The sequence below is a fragment of the Mizuhopecten yessoensis genome, unplaced genomic scaffold, assembly GCF_002113885.1.
Source record: "Mizuhopecten yessoensis strain PY_sf001 unplaced genomic scaffold, ASM211388v2 scaffold1379, whole genome shotgun sequence".
Taxonomy (NCBI): domain Eukaryota; kingdom Metazoa; phylum Mollusca; class Bivalvia; order Pectinida; family Pectinidae; genus Mizuhopecten; species Mizuhopecten yessoensis.
The window spans coordinates 472,048-495,198 of NW_018404017.1; the positions used below are offsets into that span (position 1 = coordinate 472,048).

General features: G+C 35.6%; 1 protein-coding gene across 2 annotated transcripts in view; it reads left to right on the top strand.

Annotated features, from left to right (window-relative positions):
* Window positions 1-8,233, top strand: part of LOC110460754 (ubiquitin conjugation factor E4 B-like) — a 41,741-nt gene extending 33,508 nt beyond the window's left edge. For both annotated transcript variants that reach the window (XM_021513870.1, XM_021513877.1), the window contains exons 25-26: window positions 3,039-3,185; window positions 3,358-8,233. In XM_021513870.1, coding sequence (XP_021369545.1) covers window positions 3,039-3,185; window positions 3,358-3,410 — 200 coding nt within the window. In that variant the 3' untranslated portion in view covers window positions 3,411-8,233. The remainder of the gene's footprint in view (window positions 1-3,038; window positions 3,186-3,357) is intronic.
* Window positions 8,234-23,151: the final 14,918 nt, after the last annotated feature.

The following is a 23,151-nucleotide window of genomic DNA, read 5'->3' on the forward strand; positions in this document are numbered from 1 at the left end:
TGTTTAGATCTAGTAGGTTTGTACAGTTTTGCTTTGGCTGTTGTTTAGATCTAGTAGGTTTGTACAGTTTTGCTTTGGCTGTTGTTTAGATCTAGTAGGTTTGTACAGTTTTGCTTTGACTGTTGTTTATATCTAGAAGGTTTGTACAGTTTTACTTTGGCTGTTTAGATCTAGTAGGTTTGTACAGTTTTACTTTGGCTGTTGTTTAGATCCACATTGTTTAGATCTAGTAGGTTTGTACAGTTTTGCCTTGGCTGTTTTGATCTAGTAGGTTTGTACAGTTTTGCTTTGACTGTTGTTTAGATCCACATTGTTTAGATCTAGTAGGTTTGTACAGTTTTACTTTGGCTGTTGTTTAGATCCACATTGTTTAGATCTAGTAGGTTTGTACAGTTTTACTTTGGCTGTTTAGATCTAGTAGGTTTGTACAGTTTTGCTTTGACTGTTGTTTAGATCGACATTGTTTTGATCTAGTAGGTTTGTACAGTTTTACTTTGGCTGTTTTGATCTAGTAGGTTTGTACAGTTTTGCTTTGACTGTTGTTTAGATCCACATTGTTTAGATCTAGTAGGTTTGTACAGTTTTACTTTGGCTGTTGTTTAGATCCACATTGTTTAGATCTAGTAGGTTTGTACAGTTTTACTTTGGCTGTTGTTTAGATCCACATTGTTTTGATCTAGTAGGTTTGTACAGTTTTACTTTGGCTGTTGTTTAGATCCACATTGTTTAGATCTAGTAGGTTTGTACAGTTTTACTTTGGCTGTTTAGATCTAGTAGGTTTGTACAGTTTTGCTTTGGCTGTTGTTTAGATCCACATTGTTTAGATCTAGTAGGTTTGTACAGTTTTACTTTGGCTGTTGTTTAGATCCACATTGTTTTGATCTAGTAGGTTTGTACAGTTTTACTTTGGCTGTTGTTTAGATCCACATTGTTTAGATCTAGTAGGTTTGTACAGTTTTACTTTGGCTGTTTAGATCTAGTAGGTTTGTACAGTTTTGCTTTGACTGTTGTTTAGATCGACATTGTTTTGATCTAGTAGGTTTGTACAGTTTTACTTTGGCTGTTTTGATCTAGTAGGTTTGTACAGTTTTGCTTTGACTGTTGTTTAGATCCACATTGTTTAGATCTAGTAGGTTTGTACAGTTTTACTTTGGCTGTTTTGATCTAGTAGGTTTGTACAGTTTTGCTTTGACTGTTGTTTAGATCCACATTGTTTAGATCTAGTAGGTTTGTACAGTTTTACTTTGGCTGTTTTGATCTAGTAGGTTTGTACAGTTTTGCTTTGACTGTTGTTTAGATCCACATTGTTTAGATCTAGTAGGTTTGTACAGTTTTACTTTGGCTGTTTTGATCTAGTAGGTTTGTACAGTTTTGCTTTGACTGTTGTTTAGATCCACATTGTTTAGATCTAGTAGGTTTGTACAGTTTTACTTTGGCTGTTGTTTAGATCCACATTGTTTAGATCTAGTAGGTTTGTACAGTTTTACTTTGGCTGTTTAGATCTAGTAGGTTTGTACAGTTTTGCTTTGACTGTTGTTTAGATCGACATTGTTTTGATCTAGTAGGTTTGTACAGTTTTACTTTGGCTGTTTTGATCTAGTAGGTTTGTACAGTTTTGCTTTGACTGTTGTTTAGATCCACATTGTTTAGATCTAGTAGGTTTGTACAGTTTTACTTTGGCTGTTGTTTAGATCCACATTGTTTTGATCTAGTAGGTTTGTACAGTTTTACTTTGGCTGTTGTTTAGATCCACATTGTTTTGATCTAGTAGGTTTGTACAGTTTTACTTTGGCTGTTGTTTAGATCCACATTGTTTTGATCTAGTAGGTTTGTACAGTTTTACTTTGGCTGTTGTTTAGATCCACATTGTTTTGATCTAGTAGGTTTGTACAGTTTTACTTTGGCTGTTGTTTAGATCCACATTGTTTTGATCTAGTAGGTTTGTACAGTTTTACTTTGGCTGTTTAGATCTAGTAGGTTTGTACAGTTTTGCTTTGACTGTTGTTTAGATCGACACTGTTTTGATCTAGTAGGTTTGTACAGTTTTACTTTGGCTGTTGTTTAGATCCACATTGTTTAGATCTAGTAGGTTTGTACAGTTTTACTTTGGCTGTTGTTTAGATCCACATTGTTTTGATCTAGTAGGTTTGTACAGTTTTACTTTGGCTGTTGTTTAGATCCACATTGTTTAGATCTAGTAGGTTTGTACAGTTTTACTTTGGCTGTTTAGATCTAGTAGGTTTGTACAGTTTTGCTTTGGCTGTTGTTTAGATCCACATTGTTTAGATCTAGTAGGTTTGTACAGTTTTACTTTGGCTGTTGTTTAGATCCACATTGTTTTGATCTAGTAGGTTTGTACAGTTTTACTTTGGCTGTTGTTTAGATCCACATTGTTTTGATCTAGTAGGTTTGTACAGTTTTACTTTGGCTGTTTAGATCTAGTAGGTTTGTACAGTTTTGCTTTGACTGTTGTTTAGATCGACATTGTTTTGATCTAGTAGGTTTGTACAGTTTTACTTTGGCTGTTTTGATCTAGTAGGTTTGTACAGTTTTGCTTTGACTGTTGTTTAGATCCACATTGTTTAGATCTAGTAGGTTTGTACAGTTTTACTTTGGCTGTTGTTTAGATCCACATTGTTTTGATCTAGTAGGTTTGTACAGTTTTACTTTGGCTGTTGTTTAGATCCACATTGTTTTGATCTAGTAGGTTTGTACAGTTTTACTTTGGCTGTTGTTTAGATCCACATTGTTTTGATCTAGTAGGTTTGTACAGTTTTACTTTGGCTGTTGTTTAGATCCACATTGTTTTGATCTAGTAGGTTTGTACAGTTTTACTTTGGCTGTTGTTTAGATCCACATTGTTTTGATCTAGTAGGTTTGTACAGTTTTACTTTGGCTGTTTAGATCTAGTAGGTTTGTACAGTTTTACTTTGGCTGTTTAGATCTAGTAGGTTTGTACAGTTTTACTTTGGCTGTGTTTAGATCCACATTGTTTTGATCTAGTAGGTTTGTACAGTTTTACTTTGGCTGTTGTTTAGATCCACTTATGGACACACTGATGGTAGACCCTGTGATGTTGCCAAGCGGTGCCATAATGGAGCGAGGAATTATTATGAGACATCTCCTCAATTCTCAGACAGACCCATTCAATAGACAGCCTCTTACTGAAGAACAGCTTGAGCCTGGTAAGTAGACAAGATGTTTTTGTACTTGTACATTGAAACCTGTCTACCAATATTCAAATTTATTGACTGAACATTCATTTGTGTAAGATGTGTTCACTGGTTGTCTGTGAAATGTATCAGCTGTAACGTTTTAAGGAGATATTCAGATAAATTTTGGTTTTGTTTTCTTCAGCCACTGAAATGAAGGAAAAGATTGCCAAATGGACTCGACAAAGACGGTCTTAGTTGTGATCAATACGGAACCTAGACCTGGAGGCGGCTAGATTTTGCACCTCAGGAAATGTCATACAAATGTCATGTGAATTGTTCAGCAGCAGGAATCTTTTGGTCTGTCAGGAACAAGTGTCATGTGACATGTTTGGCATAAGAGCCATGTGATTTGTTAGCAGCATAGGTCATGTGACGTGTTTGGAATTAGACCCATGTGATTTGTTAACAACATAAGGTCATGTGACCTCTTTACAAGAGTCATGTGACCTGAGTAAGATATGGAATGTGTTTGTGTAAGTTGTTTGTGATCATGATGTGTGTAATTCCTCTACAAGGATAGGAACTTAACACCAGACTTAAATCATATAATTACCCATGACATTGATGAAACTTTCTGCATTTTAACCATTCAACATAACATTGAGTCGTAAAATGGTATCATTTTGAGACAGTTTTCTCTCCGCATTTCTTTTTTATTTCCTCCATCAATATAAGTGATGTCTTAACTTTCCTTCAGCAGTACTTCTCAGTATAGTATTTGTCAGTCACAGATTTGACGAACAAATAGTGTCATTGACAATCAATCAGATGTAGCGTTGTGGTTTATTAGCATGACAGACTGCACATTTCTGGTGTCAGTATCAGTTAGCACAGTTATTTTACAGATGATAATTAACTTTAAAGCTAACAGTGCAAGTGAAAAAGATAAATTGAGATTTAAACAAATATATACAGTTTAAGCTCAAAATGATGATCCCAAGGGACTACCTTTCTGGCTATCATATCTATAAAATAAGCACCAACATTATTTCATGATTTGCTTTGTAACAAGGATCAGCTTCCCTGGATATAAAAAATACATTACCAGTCAAACTTGATCTCAAATCAATACGGTTATAATAATATACAGTTATGTATTTGACCTCATCAAGAGATTTTGATTTTTTATATAAAAAAAAAAAATGAATTTGTTATGGAATTGTTTTAAGATTAAGGAAATTATACAGATTAATTTTAGATAGTTCATGACATTCAGGATATAAACTGGAGAGTCCTCAGACAATCAGTAATGTTACTAAACAAAGAATGGCATCATATGGGTGTCTGCCCTGTTGAATCTCTTTGAAATAACTATCTTTGGAAATTATCAATTTATTGTTCTTGTTGTCAGATTGTTAACATCTTCAAAATGCCAGTGGTTACGCTCTCCTTATGTTCTGTGCAACCTTGGAATATGTCATGATAAAACTGAAGACATAACCTTATGGGTAGTTTGATCCTTTGAGGTCCATCAGAAGGGTCGGGATGAAGCATAACAGTAAAATTGACTCCAAAGTCAGGTGTTGCTACTTCATAATCTTCAGAGAACATGTACCAGCCTCAAATAGCTAGCTGCATATACCTTGATTTTATCTTGACATATTTCAGAAGTGTAAAGAAAGTAAGTGCGCGAAACCCAAGGAATTTTAATGATGAATTATTACAGAACATCCTTAGTCTGAACTTTATTTCTAAATCGAATAAGATAAGCATATTGTATGAGTGTCATTGTTTCAAGTGTTCCCTCATGATCTCTTTTAGTAGGCTTTCGTGTTAATTTCAAGTTAAATTGTGTCCTTGTGTGTTGTCACTTTGGTATACATGGTGTATATACTTTTTTCTTACTGTCTGATCCTACACTAATTTATATTTCTTAAGTTTTTCCAAAACAAAAACTTTGAAACAATTTTGCTGGCTTCCATTGTGTTCCCTTATAAATTTGTGATGAACTATTTATACTAGCTATGTTGTTTTTGTCAAGACATCGCATTTATAGACTTTTATAGTCTGCATAAAAGGAGTTTGGTAGTGTGATGGTGTGTTAGAATGACTACTATGGTGATTGTTATGTTGCCATACCTTGTGATGAATATATTCCTTTTGATAGAATGTGTGAAACACTTTATAATTTAATTTTTTATTTGCATTAATATATGTGTTAAATATTATTTACAATATTTTGAATACATCTTATTGTAAAAAAATGTCATGTAAATATTCTGTTTGCTTTGTCTCTTTAAGTAATTAGTTTCTGATAGTGTTGCTGTTATCATATTTGTCCCCTACCGGTGGAACCGATGGGGGGCAAGCCGATAACGCCCATCTGTCTGCCTGTCCATCCATCCATTCTGTTTTGTCCAAGTCATAGCATTTCGACAGCTGAACATTTTTGATGAACCTTTTTAAATGAATTAGTCACAACTGGACATTGTGTCGTGTACGATTCTCAGGTTTATACCCAAATTGTCAAAGCCAAAGGTCAAATCATTTTAATCTTATTCTAGCAGATGGCATCAGAAAGACTGAACAAAAATTGATGTATTTGTACATGTATAAGTGTCTGTCACGTGATTAGCCAGTGTGTCACGGTGAGAGATATCTACTGCATTTCAATACTTCAGTATGCTTTTTTTCCTTTCTTTTTTGTTCTTTTATTTTATTTCTGAAAATTCATGTTGGCACAATCCTTATTTGATATGTCTGAAAGTTAATTGAGTACTTTGGAATTACAAATGTTAGGCTGTCAAAGTGATTTGAATTTGTGCAACAAACAACAAAAGTAGCTGATGAAGGAATTCACCTTTTATGACTGTTGGTGTGAAGAAAACTCCCTTTTCTAAAACTTTTAACATTATAGTTATGCAGATTGAAATCAATTTAGTGTTTAGCTCACTTAGGCCAGAGATTCAAGTAAGTTTATTCCATGGTGTTCGTCATTAATTTTTCCTTTAAAAACTGGAACATGGTTTGTTGAAGGAGACAGGTAATAATAACAGAGAGTCTGCCTTTTAGTATTGAAGGGTGCCTGCTCACTGTCTTGTTAACATAACCTGTATAAAGTATTTGATAGGTTTTAAGTTTAAATACAATAAAAGACTGGGTGAACCTTTAAGGCTCAAGGGCCTCTTGGTTTGTCTTGTGATACTGATTTAATTAAAATATTTAATAGAGGCATTTTTTTTTTTATTTTACAATTCAAAAGGATTTTTGTTAAAAAGAAGTTTTTCAAATAAAAGCAGGTACACCATGTTCCTGCTGTTATGTCTATATATTCAAGATAAATGATTAATCAGTGTACCTGCGGTATATTATTGAAACACTTGTTTGCTTTATTGGATCTTATAAATTTCTCTACTTTTCTCAAAACCGGAAGTCAGTTGAGCTTTTTTGTAGAAAATTAAACCATTTAATCTCTGCAACATTAAATTACGGTGGTATTGAACAGTTTCTTAAAAAAAAATCAACAGATAGAGAATAGATAAGCACAGGGTTGTATAATTCTACTAGCCCAATGCCGAAGACTAGAAAAGTCTGTGTCCAAACTAGAGAAAAATTTTCAATATCAAGTATGAAAGTATAGGTTGGGCATGTGGAATATTTGAAAATATGCTAGTTGGCTAGTGCTTTAAAACATGAAATTGTACACTCCCGAAGCAGCTTCTGTCAACATATTTAATAACTAGCCAATGTGTTTTTTTCTTATTGACTCAAGATTTTGTGTTCCTGTTTGTTTGTTTTTGTTTTTTTCCTTCTTGTTTTGTTTTTTTGCATGTATATAGCGGAATATGTCCAGAAATAAGGGTTTGTGATTTTAAGAAAAAGCCAGATGTTCTATCCAAAACTCACTTGATCGTCACCTGTACAGGCCTTCATTCTGTAGTTACATAAAAAGCAAACTTGATTTTTTGTTTGCAATAGGTACGTGTACTTACGGTTACTGAAGTAGAGTGCTGTTGGTAAATGTTGATCAAACAATGTTGTGTAGAGACATTTGATTATAATATAACAATCAAATTCTGTCTTTGTATTACACCATCACAATAAATGATTTCAATATGCTGATTTGTGTGGTGATGATATTGTGATATCTTTCACAGAAAACCTTTCGTGGAAGAAGAAAGTTACGACTGTGTGCAGTGAACGAGAAAGAAAAAATGGATATACTGTAAAAAAAAATATAAATTAAATGTATGTGTGTCTGGTGCCAAGCACTCTAATGAGAGACTATGTGAATGAATGTTGTCTGCACACTATTCATTTTGTTAGGAGAACATGTGTGATTAATGCGTTGATGATATGTGGGACGCTAAGGTTTAAAACGAAATAGATGTCAATGTCTATTATAAATATATATAAATTGGCTATCCAAACTGAGTTTGATTGTTTAACTTATTATTTGTTATAAGAAGATAACATATAAAATAAAAATAGTTTGTATGGATTCTATCAGGTAACCAACTCTCATTGTTGGAGGAAAACAATCCTGCCAACCTTTCTGGTAGCTGGGGTCTGGAATCAGGACGTTTTTTGCAGAAGAACAAAACTATTTTGTGATAAGGGCATGTATAAGAAGAATGTTGTGTTTTGTCCCGAGTATGGGACATATAGCGAGATATTGACATTCAGTGTGCCTAGAACTACAGTGATAATGGTGGCTGTGTATGTGGGTTCAGATTTATTCTGCCAATTTCAAGCGTTGTGACATATCACTGATTCAAATTCTTCATTCACAAAATTCATAGAGTTTTTATGGATTGTTTTGAAATAAAAAATTGGGGATAAATGATGTGAATTTAATGGCTGGACCAGTGATTTGAAAAGTAGAAGTTGGAGGGTTGCATACAGATTCTAAAAGCCCAATATTTGTTTCCAGGTTCCAAGACATTTTGAGGGTGGTTTGAAGAAAACTGAACATTTGTTGTGTATTGCACTATTAACTTGTAGCTGTTTTGTGGCATCTTTATGGCATACTAAATTTTGATGATTAAGGAAATCATTAAATTGTATTGTACATTAAACATTGTTTACTTTTTTATTTCTGTAGAGTAGTTTGTTTTTACTGTACATATCTATATCAAAAGGGAAATTTGTTACGAAACAAAACCTTCATGCTCCACTAGTCCAGCTAATTCAAATTTTGTCAGTTAATGGGGTTGCTGTTTTATTTAGGTACGACTTATATTTCTTGTGGCATTCACCTGTAGGTCAAAGGTCAAATAGTGCAAAGCTACATGTAATGAAGTTGGGAAACATATTTATTAGCCAAAAAAATCTCATATGTTAGCTTTTGTTCAATCATAATTCACTCCTGGAAATACCAAAAAATAGCTTATGTTCAATTGATAACTTTCTATATCGAATTTTGAACAATTTTTGATTTTGGAGAAAGCTATCACTTTTATATATAAATATGTACCTCTGAACATTCTGTTTGGTATTTAATATTGTCAAACACTGATGGCTTATCTGGAAGAAATGAATTGTTTAAATTTATTTTATCATTTGTTTAGATTTCATTTGAATAAGAAAATATTAATATACGTGTAGTTAATTATTACAACATAATGTAAATTCCATCTGTTTTAAGCCAGAGAAAGTGTTATAAAATAAAGTTCATGGAGTTGTCTTTCTTCTACCATAAAAACTGAAAAACAAACGTTTGCAAATCTCTTGCTGTTCACTGCTACTTTTGGGTGTGTATCCTACACAGTGAAACGATTATGTACCCTCATTGTGGAATAGACATTTATGTGATGTGTTTTGCTCATCTGAGGTGCAGCGTCTGTGGTCTGCCGTAGACTTTTTACTTTCAACAACTTCTCAGTAATCAAAAGGCCTGGGATGATGATATTTGGCTAGTAATATGCTGAGATGAATGACTTATACTTATATTCAAGGTCACAGGGGTCAAATATGTTGAAACCTTCAAACAACTTATTTTAACCAAGAGGCCAAGGGTGATGATATTTGGCCAGTAGCATGCTGGGATGAATGGCTACCAAGTTTGTTCTAATGAATGACCTTGACTTATATTCAAGGACACAGGGGTCAGATATGTTAAAAACCTTCAGACAACTTCTTCTAGATAACGAAGAGGCCTAGGGTGATGATATTTGTTCAAATGAATGACCTTTGCCCATTTCCAAGGTCACAGGGATCATATATGTTTAAAACTTTTTAACAACTTCTTCTAAATAACCAAGAGGCCTAAGGTAATGATATTAGGCTAGTATCATTCTTGGATGAATGGCTAACAAGTTTGTTCCAATGGATGACCTTGACTTTTTTGTATATTAATGAGGGATGTCAGAAAAAAGTGGGAGAAAGGAGAACAAACCACCTGTATATAGGAAAATACCAAATGTATGCTATGCGAGACGACACCGTGCCCAAGGGTTTGTTCTCCTTTCTCCCACTTTTTTCTGATCAAAGGAATTATATAAACATTGGAAAACAATAGAGGTGTCATTATAGTCAGTTCTGGTATAGTACAGGTAGATTATTTACCTGTATTTACCTGTTCACCAATAGGAAATACTGTGTTAGTTATAGGAATATTTAACAAATATATATCCTGATTTTTGTAATATATACTGGAATTATGAATAAATATATACAAGATTCTAGTTATTACTTAATAAAAACACATCAAAATACATTAATTGAAAACCAGCTTTTATTAATTTTATATTAAATCAATTTTATTCATTTTTATTATACATTTACATGTATGTTATATATATATTTCATAAAATATAACTAAATTTAGCAAGCAATTTATGACAAATGTAATCAGTATAGACAGTTACAGTAGCGTTTTGCTCTTGGTCTGAGCACGGACTTAGATAACCCTAATTCTAATTCCGTGGTCTGAGTTAGTCCTCCTGCTGCGTGTTGGATGCACGTTATCTCGTTGCTGGCTTGTATTTCCTGGAAGACGCGGATGCTGCTGTAGATGTGGGATGGCGGCCGTTTCCAGTAGGGATGTTGTTTCGGGTACTAAGGGTAGCTGGACAGTTGGGGATGATACATCTCCAATATACACGCTCACCTCTGTTAACACAGTAAATATATCCGTTGTACGCGATGTTCTCTCTTCCAAACTTGTTACGAAGAAACGTCACTTGAATTTGTGCATTTGCCATGTTGGTGGTTGATGGGGAGTATGTGAGACCCTCAACTTCCTTTTATACTTACAAAACATACAGCTTGGACAATATCACTTGTTTAATCACCACAGCATCAATTAAGTGACGAACATTAAGGTTATGAAATGTATTCACTTTTTTATTACCGGACAGAGAATGAATTTCTATTAATAGTCATTAATCGCTTTGCAAACTGTCAGCTTATATGTCCCTTAATAAGCTTATATACTTGTATAATTAATTGTCGACTCAATGCTCACCAGTAAATTGGTCAGTTGATGGACCCAAAATNCAGCAAAATGCTCATTTACTTACAGACTTCCTATATAGCATGCCTTAAATTTATAATGATTATTACCTTTTCCATTCAATGGTAATTGCATTATTGCAACAAGGACTAAGTACATATAATAAGAAATTAAAAATATTTTCAGGTTAAAATATGGGTTATCAAGAAGAAACATAGCTAATAATTATGTTTTAGGGGAAAATAAAAATAATCTAATGAGTGATACTAAGTTATTAATAATTACGCCGAAGACGCATTTATTGGTAAAAAAGATTCTCTGTAAATAATGCATCAATATGAATTTGCTTCACACTAAAGTAAATCTATTGAAATTAAAATTTAATTAATCAAAGCATTATCATCTATACATATATATGATATTTGTGAATTTCACGTAACTGTGATGAAAATGGTATATGATATGAAAAAATGGCTAAAAATGATGAAAATAGACTATATCAAAGCTATATGTATATAACAGTACTGTATATATGACACAGGTAATGTGGGAGAACACAGGTAAAATATATATGAAACAGACTATAACTGTTATCACAACATTACTGCCTCTATGTGTTTTTAAAAAAGTGGGAGAAAGGAGAACACACCATACAGGTAAGATGTTGGGTGTATGCTAGGTGAGATTTGGTGTCAGTTAGAGAACAATAGGACTTAATTACAGGTAAACTATAGTCTGTACTATAAAGTGTCTTACCGAATGAATATGAACGTATACATAAGATTGATTTCTGGTGTTAAATTTTATTTATTCATGATATTGTTTCCACTTCATCTATTGTAGTTTTCCTTAAGACTATTAAATTCAGTTATGAAGTGTCAAAAATAGTAAACAGCTATGTGATGTTAGGGAAGTTTATCTTTGAAGCTATCAGAACCCTTTACTTAATCATATTGTGTATAATGTAAATAATCTATATACATTCTCTATACATCGTTTTTTGTACATCATGTACCTCATATAATGGGCTAATAGCCCAAGCATTGAATACATGTTGACAATATTGACATTTGTAATTCTATGAAAAGTGAAAATTATAATGATTTTGCTATCTGGATTGTATGTCCAAACAAAATCAGAAAAAATAAAACAACATTCAGTCAACAGTTATTTTATCAGTTAAAATTTATAGATAATGCATTACAGAATTTTAAACAATCTTTGATATCAATGTAAGTTAATGAAGCTTTACTTTATCAACAATAATTCAAGATTTTAATAACATGCAGGCGGCTAGTACTGTACCTTTTATAATAACTGTAAAATCGTAATTTACTCAGGTAAAATAAATGTATCCTTTTTTTTTATATATTTATATTTCATCTACTACCACGTGTCATTATAATTCTTTACAAAGAAAAATGGAATATTTCTCTGATTAAAGAAGACATAAGTTATTAATAATAATTTGTATTACACTACCATCTACATCAATTTGAAACAGACTATAACAAAATTGTTATCAGGTGTGAAAATTAAAATGTATGCTAGGTATTTTAGAAATGTATGCTAGGTGAGACTAAACCTTGGGCACTAGACCCGTTGTGTTGGTTGGTTGAAGCGAAAATATGGCCGCGCATCCAGCCAATCACACCACGGGTCTCGGCACGAGGCTGATGTCAACCTCATCAATATGCAAAAAAGTGGCACGATGACTGCAAAAATATTTTGAAACTCTGAAATGGCGTGTTTTTGAGGAAACGGAGATCTTGTCCGCAGAAGGAGAATACATTTCTCGTGCAAAAAGGAGGTTTGTTAAAGCAAAAATTATCCATCTTTCCAACGTTACTAAGCATTTTTTCCATATATCAACTAGAAATGTTTTCTTTGATGCAAGAAAGTTAGGTGGGGTCGACTTTTTGACATCGAGAGCTTTCCGCCCTTCTCGTATATATGATCAATTGGATGTGTGATTATTATCGAAAGTCTATCTAAACCCCCTTAAACATGTAAAATTACCCTGAGCACCTTAATTTAGTTCCAAATAAAGCTGAAACAAATGAGCAGGTCACTGTGGGCTTTACTGATACCCTTTGTCCCAACATAAAACCGGATTTAAAAGGAAGATAAATCGCAATCATATCATGTAACTATATGAAAGGGTTCCGTAGAAGTAATTTGGAGAAATTTATGAGGGCTGGTCAATAAATTCTGTCACTGTGATCAGAGACGTATAATACGTCTCTGCTGTGATGTATAAAAGTTAGTGCTTTAAATTCAAGATCTTTGTGCTCCAGATACTTCATTGGCCCTGCTCAGACCGACGATAGCATCAAAACACAATGAAAGACATTCGAAGCGATGTTTGCTGCCATAGTTGTCGTCCGACTCCGTCAATCGGAACTTAGGAAGGGTGAACATCACAATGTTCTTTTTCCCGGTTATGTGATGGCACTCTTAAATATAGACGAGGTATGCTAACATTTGTATACAATTTATGTGGTAAACTCGCTATGATCATTGACGGAGAACGCTTTTTGTTATGGTGTAAGTCGATATAGACTTTCGGATTTGGGACATGATTTCCTCTCCTGGAAAGGTACATATAAGTTCATTCCCCGGTCATATTGAGGGTGATCTGAAAATCGTTCGAGGCGACAGAGCACGTGTAACACGCAACTATCTCTGAAATGGAATAGGAATGATGCGGCGATCTTTAATCAGATCGGGCAACCCATGTGGAACCGAACTGTATTGATACCCTTATCAGGTATTTCACTTCATCAGGTAAGACACGCTTAATGTTAAAATCTCAGTTGTTCAGATATAATCCATTTCAAATAGGACGATTGGACACAGATCAAAACTAATCATAGAATATGAGTCTATTCAAACGTAGCTAACTCATGTTTCAGTCTTGTTGAGTTCAATGAAGACCCCGACGTCGATTGCGCTGCTCCAGTAAACAGACCAGTATACAGCCTATGTGAAACGTCTGCGAACTATTACATTACCCAATTTCGAAAATGACGTCATGAAGTTGACGATGCTGCAAAGAAATCGCTCTCTGTTGTATCAAAGTCTCACGTACAGATCAACCATTCCGGTTATTTTCTGAGGTGGATACTTCTTCAAAGGCATGCCGTTAATCGTTCACAACGATCTTCCGCCGGAACAACATATTAATGTGTTACGCTAGATGTCCTGGCAACCTGTAACTTGTCTGATGTTAGCACGGAACATTCTGCATCTTACGCCTCGACCACTGGTGTATACGCTTGTCTTTGCTTAAAGTGACATTTTAAGAAGTGTAGATGTCGTAAAACAGCAGACATTGATCAGCTGCTTTTCTTTGTGGAATATCTGTATCAACTATTGATACAACTCTAGCGCGTGTACCACAGTTTGTTGTTTGTTTCTACGAATATAATATAATTAAGTGATATGCTACGACAAACATTGTACATTGGGTTTGTATTTGAGTTATCTTCGCTAAAGATGATGATTAATGAGGTTTGTGACTTGGTTTGACATGATGCCTCATCTCGCTAATTGGGTTTACACATAATAATTGATATCGAAAATGATTAAGATATCTATTTATTATGGCGCCTTCAAATTTTCAATCTTTTACACAATTTTTGTTTTACTTCATAATTCAAATTTTTACGATTAAGATATCTATTTTTATTGTGCCTTCAAATATTAAATATTTTACACATTTTTGTTATACTTCATAGATGCAATTTTTTCACACTGGTAACCTACTCTTTCTAGTAGCGATTGAGCCATTTTATTTGCAGAATATTGTGTGCTTGACAAGAGCTTAATGTTGATTTTGGTGAGATTATCTGAAAAAGGGTACAACTTACGCCAATCTTCATTTGACAATTAAGGTAAATGACATCACTGACATCAGTTAAAATAGCGAAGAGTTCCTCTCGGCCTTTTTGACTTGTAGTGTTCTCCCTTTTGTTAACAAGATTAAGCCACCAAAAAAGAGTTTACCTTGCTTAGAGTTTCTTTCTCTGTCTATTTCTTCATATGTTTTGCAGGCCACAAATTGGACGCTGACTTTGTTACTTTGCAGTTATAGCCAGGTGGCATAGAATAGTAGTTTGCGCCTGATAAGGCAGCTCCTCAAAACTGTATTGATTAATGTATATGCTAATTGTATTGATTGTATATCTATGTACTGTAGAGCGCTTTAGAGTGGCTTATTTTAGCTAGATATGGTGCTATATAAAATGTTGTATATGATGACTAGTAATGTCCTCAACAATCTGGATGGTACCTTGAATTATGATATTACTTTCTGACAAAAGGTAATCCTCTATTCGAGTGAAATATATATTAATTTTGTAAATATCTGAAAATCCTTTATGTGATACTTTTGTAATGATATGTCTTTCTGTGTATCCAAATCAAGTTGTATTTCTCAAAACGTCACAATCGGTTAACTTTACACGATTGTGAGAGTCTTAAAAGCAATGCTCATATTCACCTTGATTTTGTGGCATTTGTTTTATTCAAATTTTGTTTGACAATACATCGAAATAGAAATGGTACATTTTATAGAACAGAAAAGGAAACAAAAACAACTGTCTGACACTTATGTTAATTTGTTACCTGCTAAATACTCAACTTTTCAACACTCGCTTCAGGAATGAAGTAATATGTACAACAGAACAAATACGGGCATAGGGGAGGGGGTAATGGATTTGTATGCAGTGGAAACCAGGAATGAATAATATATCAATATATATGTGATCATCAGATGGTAATATCATGTTGCTATATTGCAATGAGTACGTTGAGTCCGAATCTGTAAAATATAACTATGTAATGGTAGAAGGAATGTTCAGCAATGCTGTAAATGGACACTCGATGTATATAAAAATTACCACTAAATCAGTACTGACAAATTGAGTATGTCACAAAGCGCCGCCATGATTATTAAAAACGTTGCAGTTCATATACTAGCCACCACACTTATCAAATATAAGTTCATTGAAACACTTTCCCGCCTCGTCCCTGGTAAGTCCTACTCTTTCAAGGTAACACATCACTTTATCAAACTATCATAATCATGGCCAGTTAGTGACATAATATGGTATATATTAATGCAATAACAAAATCATTGAAAAACCATATAAATCCAAATACATTTTAAAACATACTAATAAAACAAATGCAACACACCATACATATTCACCATACATATACATATTCTATGTAGTGAAGGGACACAGACAGGGATCCATTATAGGATATCCTTTAGCACGTAAACTGTGCTTAATCCATATCGTAAGCGAGGTCAGTGATGAAGGCGCTGACAAACATGTGGATAACGATTTCCCTGAAATATTCAAAGGCATTGGAAAGTTAAAAGGCATCCAAGTGAAATTACATATCGACAGATCGACAGTAAGGTAAAACCAGTCGCTCAACGGCATCGTCGCACACCATTTGATCCCCGGAACAAGGTCAAGAAAGAGATCGACTAAACTCATGAAAGGTGACATCATAGAAAAAGTCGAGGGTACACCGACACCCTGGATCTTCCCAATAGCCACACCACTAAAAAAGGACCCAGACGAAATAAGGCTATTCCATCAAGTGTGAACGCCATATCCTATCTACCATGGATGAAATTATACATTACTTATAAGCTCGACCTACGTACTGGGTACCATCAGCTAGAGCTTGACCCAAAGTCGAGGTGCTTTACCACGTTAAGTGCATACCTTGGAATATACAGGTAAAAGCGTTTAAATTTCTCCTCGGCGTCTGAGGTTTTTCAAGAAACAATCATCCGACAGGTGATACAAGCCATTGACGGCACAAAGAAAATTTGTGAGGACATTTTGATATTTGGAAAGTCAAGACTGGAACATGACACGACACTTAAAAAGTGCTCCAGAAGGTAAAGGACTCGGGTTTAACACTAAACAGTAAAAAGTGCGAGTTTACGAAAGACACAGTCACATTCTTCGGCGTTGTGTTCAGTGGAGCTGATATCTCGCCCGACCCAAACAAAGTAAAAGCGGTAAAGGAGTTCAGTCAGCCACAACATGTAAAGGAAGTTAGAAGTTGCATAGGCATGACAGCCTTTTCAGCAGGATTTATTCTGGACTATGCAACAGTCTGCGAGCCCATCCGTAATCTAACACACAAAGATGTGAAGTAGAACTGGTCTGAGGACTGTGAACGTGCATTTAACAAACTAGGACAGACTTTCGGGCGACACTGTCGTAGCCTATTATAACCCGGAATTTGAGGTGGAAGTGAGAGTTGACGCAAGCCCGATAGGGGTAGGAGCAACAATAGAACAGCGTGGCAAAGAAGTGTCATATGCAAGTGGAGCTTTGACGACTGTAGAGACCCGATATAGTCAGACAGAACGGGACGCATTGCCAGCAGTCTTGGCTTAAGAACACTTTGATATGTATTTTAGAGGGTTAACGCATTTCACCAAAATCGTAGATCACAAACCCCTCGAGAGGATATGGGAAAAACCCAGACCACTCTTAAGGATAGAAAGATGGGTAGTCCGGTTACAACCATACAAGTGGACTATCAAGTTTATCATATGTCACGACATCCTGTTACCTACTAGGACAATTCACAAGGACAGAATATAGCAGAGAACTATGTGTACTTTGTAGCATTAAAATATCTCCAGGAGGCGATTACATTAGAGTATGGCAAAAGAGGAACGCTCAACGACAAGACTCTGTGTACGGCTATGAAATTTTTGAGAAACGGAAAATGGTAGGAATTAAAAAAATATGACCAATCATAACGACGACGTCAAAATGGAAGAATTGACAGCTCTGATTAGGAGTGTTAAAGATAAACTGACCATACATTCCGATCACATACTGTTAGGAGACAAATCTAAGAAACAGAGCAATGCGTTTGGCACACGAGGGTCATCAAGGAATCGCACGAATTAAATCATTTATACGGTCTAAAGTATGTCTCCCTGGAATGGACAGTAGCGTTAAAAAAGCAGTACATGATTGTATACCCTGTCAGTTCATGACTCTGGAGTTGAAGAGTAGGGTAACGCTCAATATGTCAGAGCTACCTGCTGGTCCATGAGAAAGACTAAGTTTGGATTTTTTTATGGCTCACTACCCTCTGGAGACTACCAATTTGTTGTCATAGATGAGTTTTCAAGATATCCGGTGGTAGAGATTGTAAAATCTGTGTCGGCGAACGCCACCATACCTGTTCTAGACAGAATACTTAGTACATTCGGAACACCATGTGTGATTAAAAGTGACAATGGGAGTCCTTTCAATTCCTACGCATTTGCCAACTACGCACAGCGCATGGGTTTTGAACACAGGCGCATTACCCCGCGATGGCCCAGGGCGAACGCTCAAGCCGAACGTTTCAACAAAATCATAAGTGCAACATACGTGGACGAATAAAACTGGAAGCAGGAAATGTTTCAGTTTCTCAGACAGCACAGAGCAACTCGCCATACATCAACTGGATTTACTCCGCATCGTGTAATATTCGAGGAATCATGCTCAGGAGAGAAATGTATCGAGAGGTGACACAGTAATGATGCAGAGGGACTTCAAAGGACATAAGTTGTCAACAATGTATGATCCAACACCGTCTATAGTGACCGAGGCAAAAGGATCGATGATTATAGTTTCAGGTTTAAAAACAAATCATCCCAACACCCATTTATAAACGTCGATGAGAGGGAGGGAGGTGACGAGGAAAAACACTTGGATAGTGGACCATAATACAAATATATGGCCGCAAACCCTAGTTGCCTCTAAAAAGCCAGCAACCCCTGCAAAAACCAGTGAACTTGACACCACCGCCTACTTCTTCTGAACCTGGACAATAGACATGGGTCGGTAAACCAACAGAAACCAGAGAACGGGGAGTCACTCAGCGTCCAGTGAGATTTCAAGACTATGTAGTGAATTATTAAATTATTAGAGAAATGGTATAGCGCGCGATGGGGCAAAATAATCCCTAGCAGTCATACATGGGCTATAAGAATCCGATAGGAAAAGTTTATTGTGTTTCAACAAGGTCACATTTCCCAAGGACAGAAAACGGTTTCCCGCCACCAAACGATATGAGCTTGTTACCTGCACGTGTAGTGTTTACCTTTAGGGTAATGTTTGGAGTTTATGATTTTGAATAATCTGTGTTCAATTTATGCAATATTCTTTATATTGCGAGTGGCGACAAGTTTTCATTGTGACTTTCGATATGTCGAAAAGAAGTAAACTGGAAAACTATTTCGAACAATCATTACGGGCAATGTTATATACAGTTGTGTGGTCCAAGTGTTTTATTATTATACAAAGAATCAACAATCAGAAAAGACGTAACAAACAACAGGAATAACTCGTGTATTTGATAAAGACTATAATATTGTAATTGACACTATGACAAATCAGTACATAAATAATTTCCAGTAAACAATATGTTGTTGATTCATACTATAACAAGAGGAGAGATGTACTGTCCATTACTTTGTCCATTCCGTTATTATGTAAACCGGAACCGGAAGTAGTTTTAATAAATCAGTCAGCCATGCATATGAATAATGCACCGTGGCTGCAAGAGGCCTTCATTACACAAATACGACAGCTACTACCAGTTATGCCGTTACATACGATGTTAATTACCTCACTGTATACTAACCAATATTGTGAAATATTAAAATAGATAATAATGTATTATAATGTAATATAATGTAATGCTGATTTCGATGAAACTTCTCATGATCAGTAGGAAAGGTTCATCTGCTACCCCGAGCACTTAACGTTCAAAAAGATAAACCATTATCTCTTTTATTGTGTACAGTGTAACTCATCCACCGCTGATTATGATGCATTGGTTTGATTAAAACACATCAAATAACGGCAACATCAAGAAAAGGAAACCACATTTATGATTAGTTCACATGAAAATGTAATTTTACGACGTGTAATATAACTTTATTAGTTACACATGTTACAGGATGTTCTGGCTGACGAGTCATCTGGTGTTTTACGGTTTAACCAGATTCGTGTTACTGTTTGATATCATGGTACGCGTGTAAAACTTATATGTCTACATTCTTGTTTATTTATATAGATGTGTTGTCACAGTTAGACAGCTATACCAGTTCAGTAGCCTATGTTAAGAATGTCTGTAGGTAATAACTACTACTAAAACTTGTATGATAAGACAGTGCTGTAAAATAAAAAGCTTGTTTCACTTCGCAGAATTCCAGCTACTTAGCTCCTGACAGAACCAATCTGTTATATTAATACAGTAATTATCTCTATTTAGATATAAACACCATCAAGTTTGTTCTTAACACAATGCTAAATCAATGCACTAAATACCCGTGTCTTTAATCTAATCTTAGATTGAAACTAGCTTTCATACGAGTCAATATAACACAATGGAATGCCTGTGGACCTTAACGAGGTATGTTGGCAAACATTCCGTATAGTGATTTGACTTTGTGTTGCTGCTCATATAATTCTGTAATGTTTAAATTAATAAAGCACGGGTTTTTCTAGTAAATATCAAATATAAAGGGTGGATTTTGGTATTTCTGCTTAGATAGAGCCAAACCAATGATTGTATGCGTCAATGAAAGATCATTGGATGAAATAGAGCAAGGATACACACGATAACAGTGCTAGTCAATAATTGTTCATTAATGATTAGATAATACATCATACAACACGTACACAAATGTTTGGGTCACAACATTAGGCACACCTACATGAGACACATATTGACACTCGTGATAACAAGGTGCCAGATACCAGGGTGCTGTCCGTTTACGTGGAACAAACGGTTTCTCTGTTTTTAAATGATATTTTTTTTTGGATATTAATACAAGCGGACCTGTTAATGTTTAGGCAGGCCTTGTAATGCTTTGTAAAGGCTCGCCTGAAAGCAGTATCAGAATACTAGGTCCGACTTTACTTATCTGGTCTAATCGGTTAGACTGTTTTGATCGCGATAAACGAAAACGGCCATTGAGTATGGGCTATGTAATTATTGATGTCGTAGTATAGCACTGACCCGTATACATATTTGTTTATGCTATCCCAAAACATTTATTATGAAGTTTCGTGTCATTATATTATGAATCTCTACACACTTTCATATCGAGATAGCAAACAAACTCAATGGATGGATTGTATGTAACTTTTCTACGGTACTTTACTAAAACCGCTATTAGAAATGCCGTTAAATGATCTCTGTCTTCCTTTAAGAGGCATTGCTTTTCAAACTACTCAACACCTTTTATAACTTCGTGTACATGAAAAGCCTAATATCCAAGCAGCCTTCTTCAGTTTTTGAAATTGTAAACAATTTTGATTTGTTTCGTTCAGGAATTACCGTCCTTGAAACATCTATGGTTATAGAAAGAGTGTCTAAAAGATGCAAAGGCATTGAATTACGTCTTCACAGTATCCAAGGTAATATAGACGGTGTTCGCGGATACTAAGGCCATTCAAGTACGACTTCAAAATGTCATCTCACTGAAATGTCATAACATGGAAACGGTATCATGACACACCACAAGGGTACATACAATACACGGACAACGGATACTCCAGCCCTCACCGCCACCCATTTAGATCATCGGACATAGCAACATAGGAACGGACATCCGTTAGGTTTCTTTGGGATATGAATTCTAGGATTGCAAGAACGCATTTCATACAAATGGGAACACTGTTCAGCGGAATTGCGGGATTTGGCAAATTCTCCGTTTCATGGTCTAATAGCTACGCTTTCCTCTCCAGTGTGGTTACATGGCGTCAGTATCCGTCAATCCGATGTGCAGTAACTTTCCAGTAGCGGGTCGGCCCAGAGTAGGGGTCATCTACACTTACTCATTTGGACTTGATAATATGTCTGTAGCACCTTCATCTCTTCTCTTGTGTAACCATTTCAGCTTTCTACGCCTGCAAAATTGAACAAGCCAGATGAAATGGTGGAAGTGTGTGCTAGTCCTCCGTATCGCTTAGAGGTTTAGGTACTAAAAGTTAGCAGTGACACGAGGTTTTCCATTCTTTTTCATCTCGGTACGTACTACCTCATTGTCTGTTGACCAAGTGACGGGGTTTTCTGACGAAACACGATGCCCTGGGCAAGTTCAGCATTTAACATACATTGCCAGCGGAATGAGGCAGGTAATGTTTTGCCGTGAGAAACGGGCTCAGCATCCAACTCAACCGTGAACCTTAGTGGTTAATGCTGGTGCTGGTTTGGTTTAATTTTGTTTAACGTCCTATTAACTGCTAAGGTCATTTAAAGACGTGCATCCATGTATGTAGTGTATGCGTGCTTGCGTGTGTGTATGCAGGAGACAGGGTATGTTGGAGTGCTTGCCTCCTTGTGATAGCGTAGATCTGATGCCGACTTTATGGTGCTATCTCACTGAAATGCAATGCCGAAGGCACCCAGCACATCATTCCGCACGGTTACTTTTACTGACAACGGGTGAATCAGTTTTTGCCATTCCCCTTAATGCTGAACATTAAGCAGGGAATAACGACTACCATTTTTAAGGACCTTTGTATGTCTCGACCCATTGCCTTCCTCTTCCTGGCGAACGCTCAACATTTAAGTAATGCTGGTGCTCGCTGGTGTTGGATGCAATACAGTAGACAATAAGGAAATCATACAATAAAAGCCGACTACTTCATATGCTCTGGTTGGTAATGTGGTAGGATACTGTGGCGGCAGCTGGCGCTAACGGATCTGAAACGGTGGTACTTGTAGACAAACAGCTACATATACGCCGTTCAAACGACATATTACCTTAAAAACGATTAAGTACTATGCTAAAATATGCAGACCGTGCAAAACAACAGAAATTGTGGAAAATGGCTTTCACCGGACCAAATGTTATATACACTGTACAATACAATATGGACTGACCAAAATAGCATATTCTCACTATATAAAACAATAATACGATGTAAAAATGGCATTCATACGTACAAAGGGGAAGAAATACTGTATGCCATGACATACACATTGTAAAAAGACATATTCAACATATAAAATAATGTAAAAAAGGGAAAGATACACTTTATAACGAGACATATAAGATGTATATGTGTAAAAGGCAAAGGGATCTGACCCCAGTCTAGGACATACCAAAGTCCTTAAAATGATAGCTGTTGTTCCTTAATTAACGTTCAGCATTTCAGGTATGATAACAATTGGTTTATCCGTTGTTTCTATACTGTGACTACCGTGTTGAATGCTTCTGTCATGGTATTTCAGTGAGATAGCACTATAAAGTCGGCATCAGATCCGTGCTAACGCAAGGAGGCAAATACACCTACATACCACCTCCAGCACACGTACACACATGGAGGCACGTCTTTTAATAATCCTTATGGTTTATGGGACGTGCGATAGAATAAATCCTTACCAATCACAATTAATACCAAGGAATTCATGTATTAGTATATATTGTACTTAACTCTATAAACACTTCTCGTACATAAAATTGTTTTCAAGTTTACA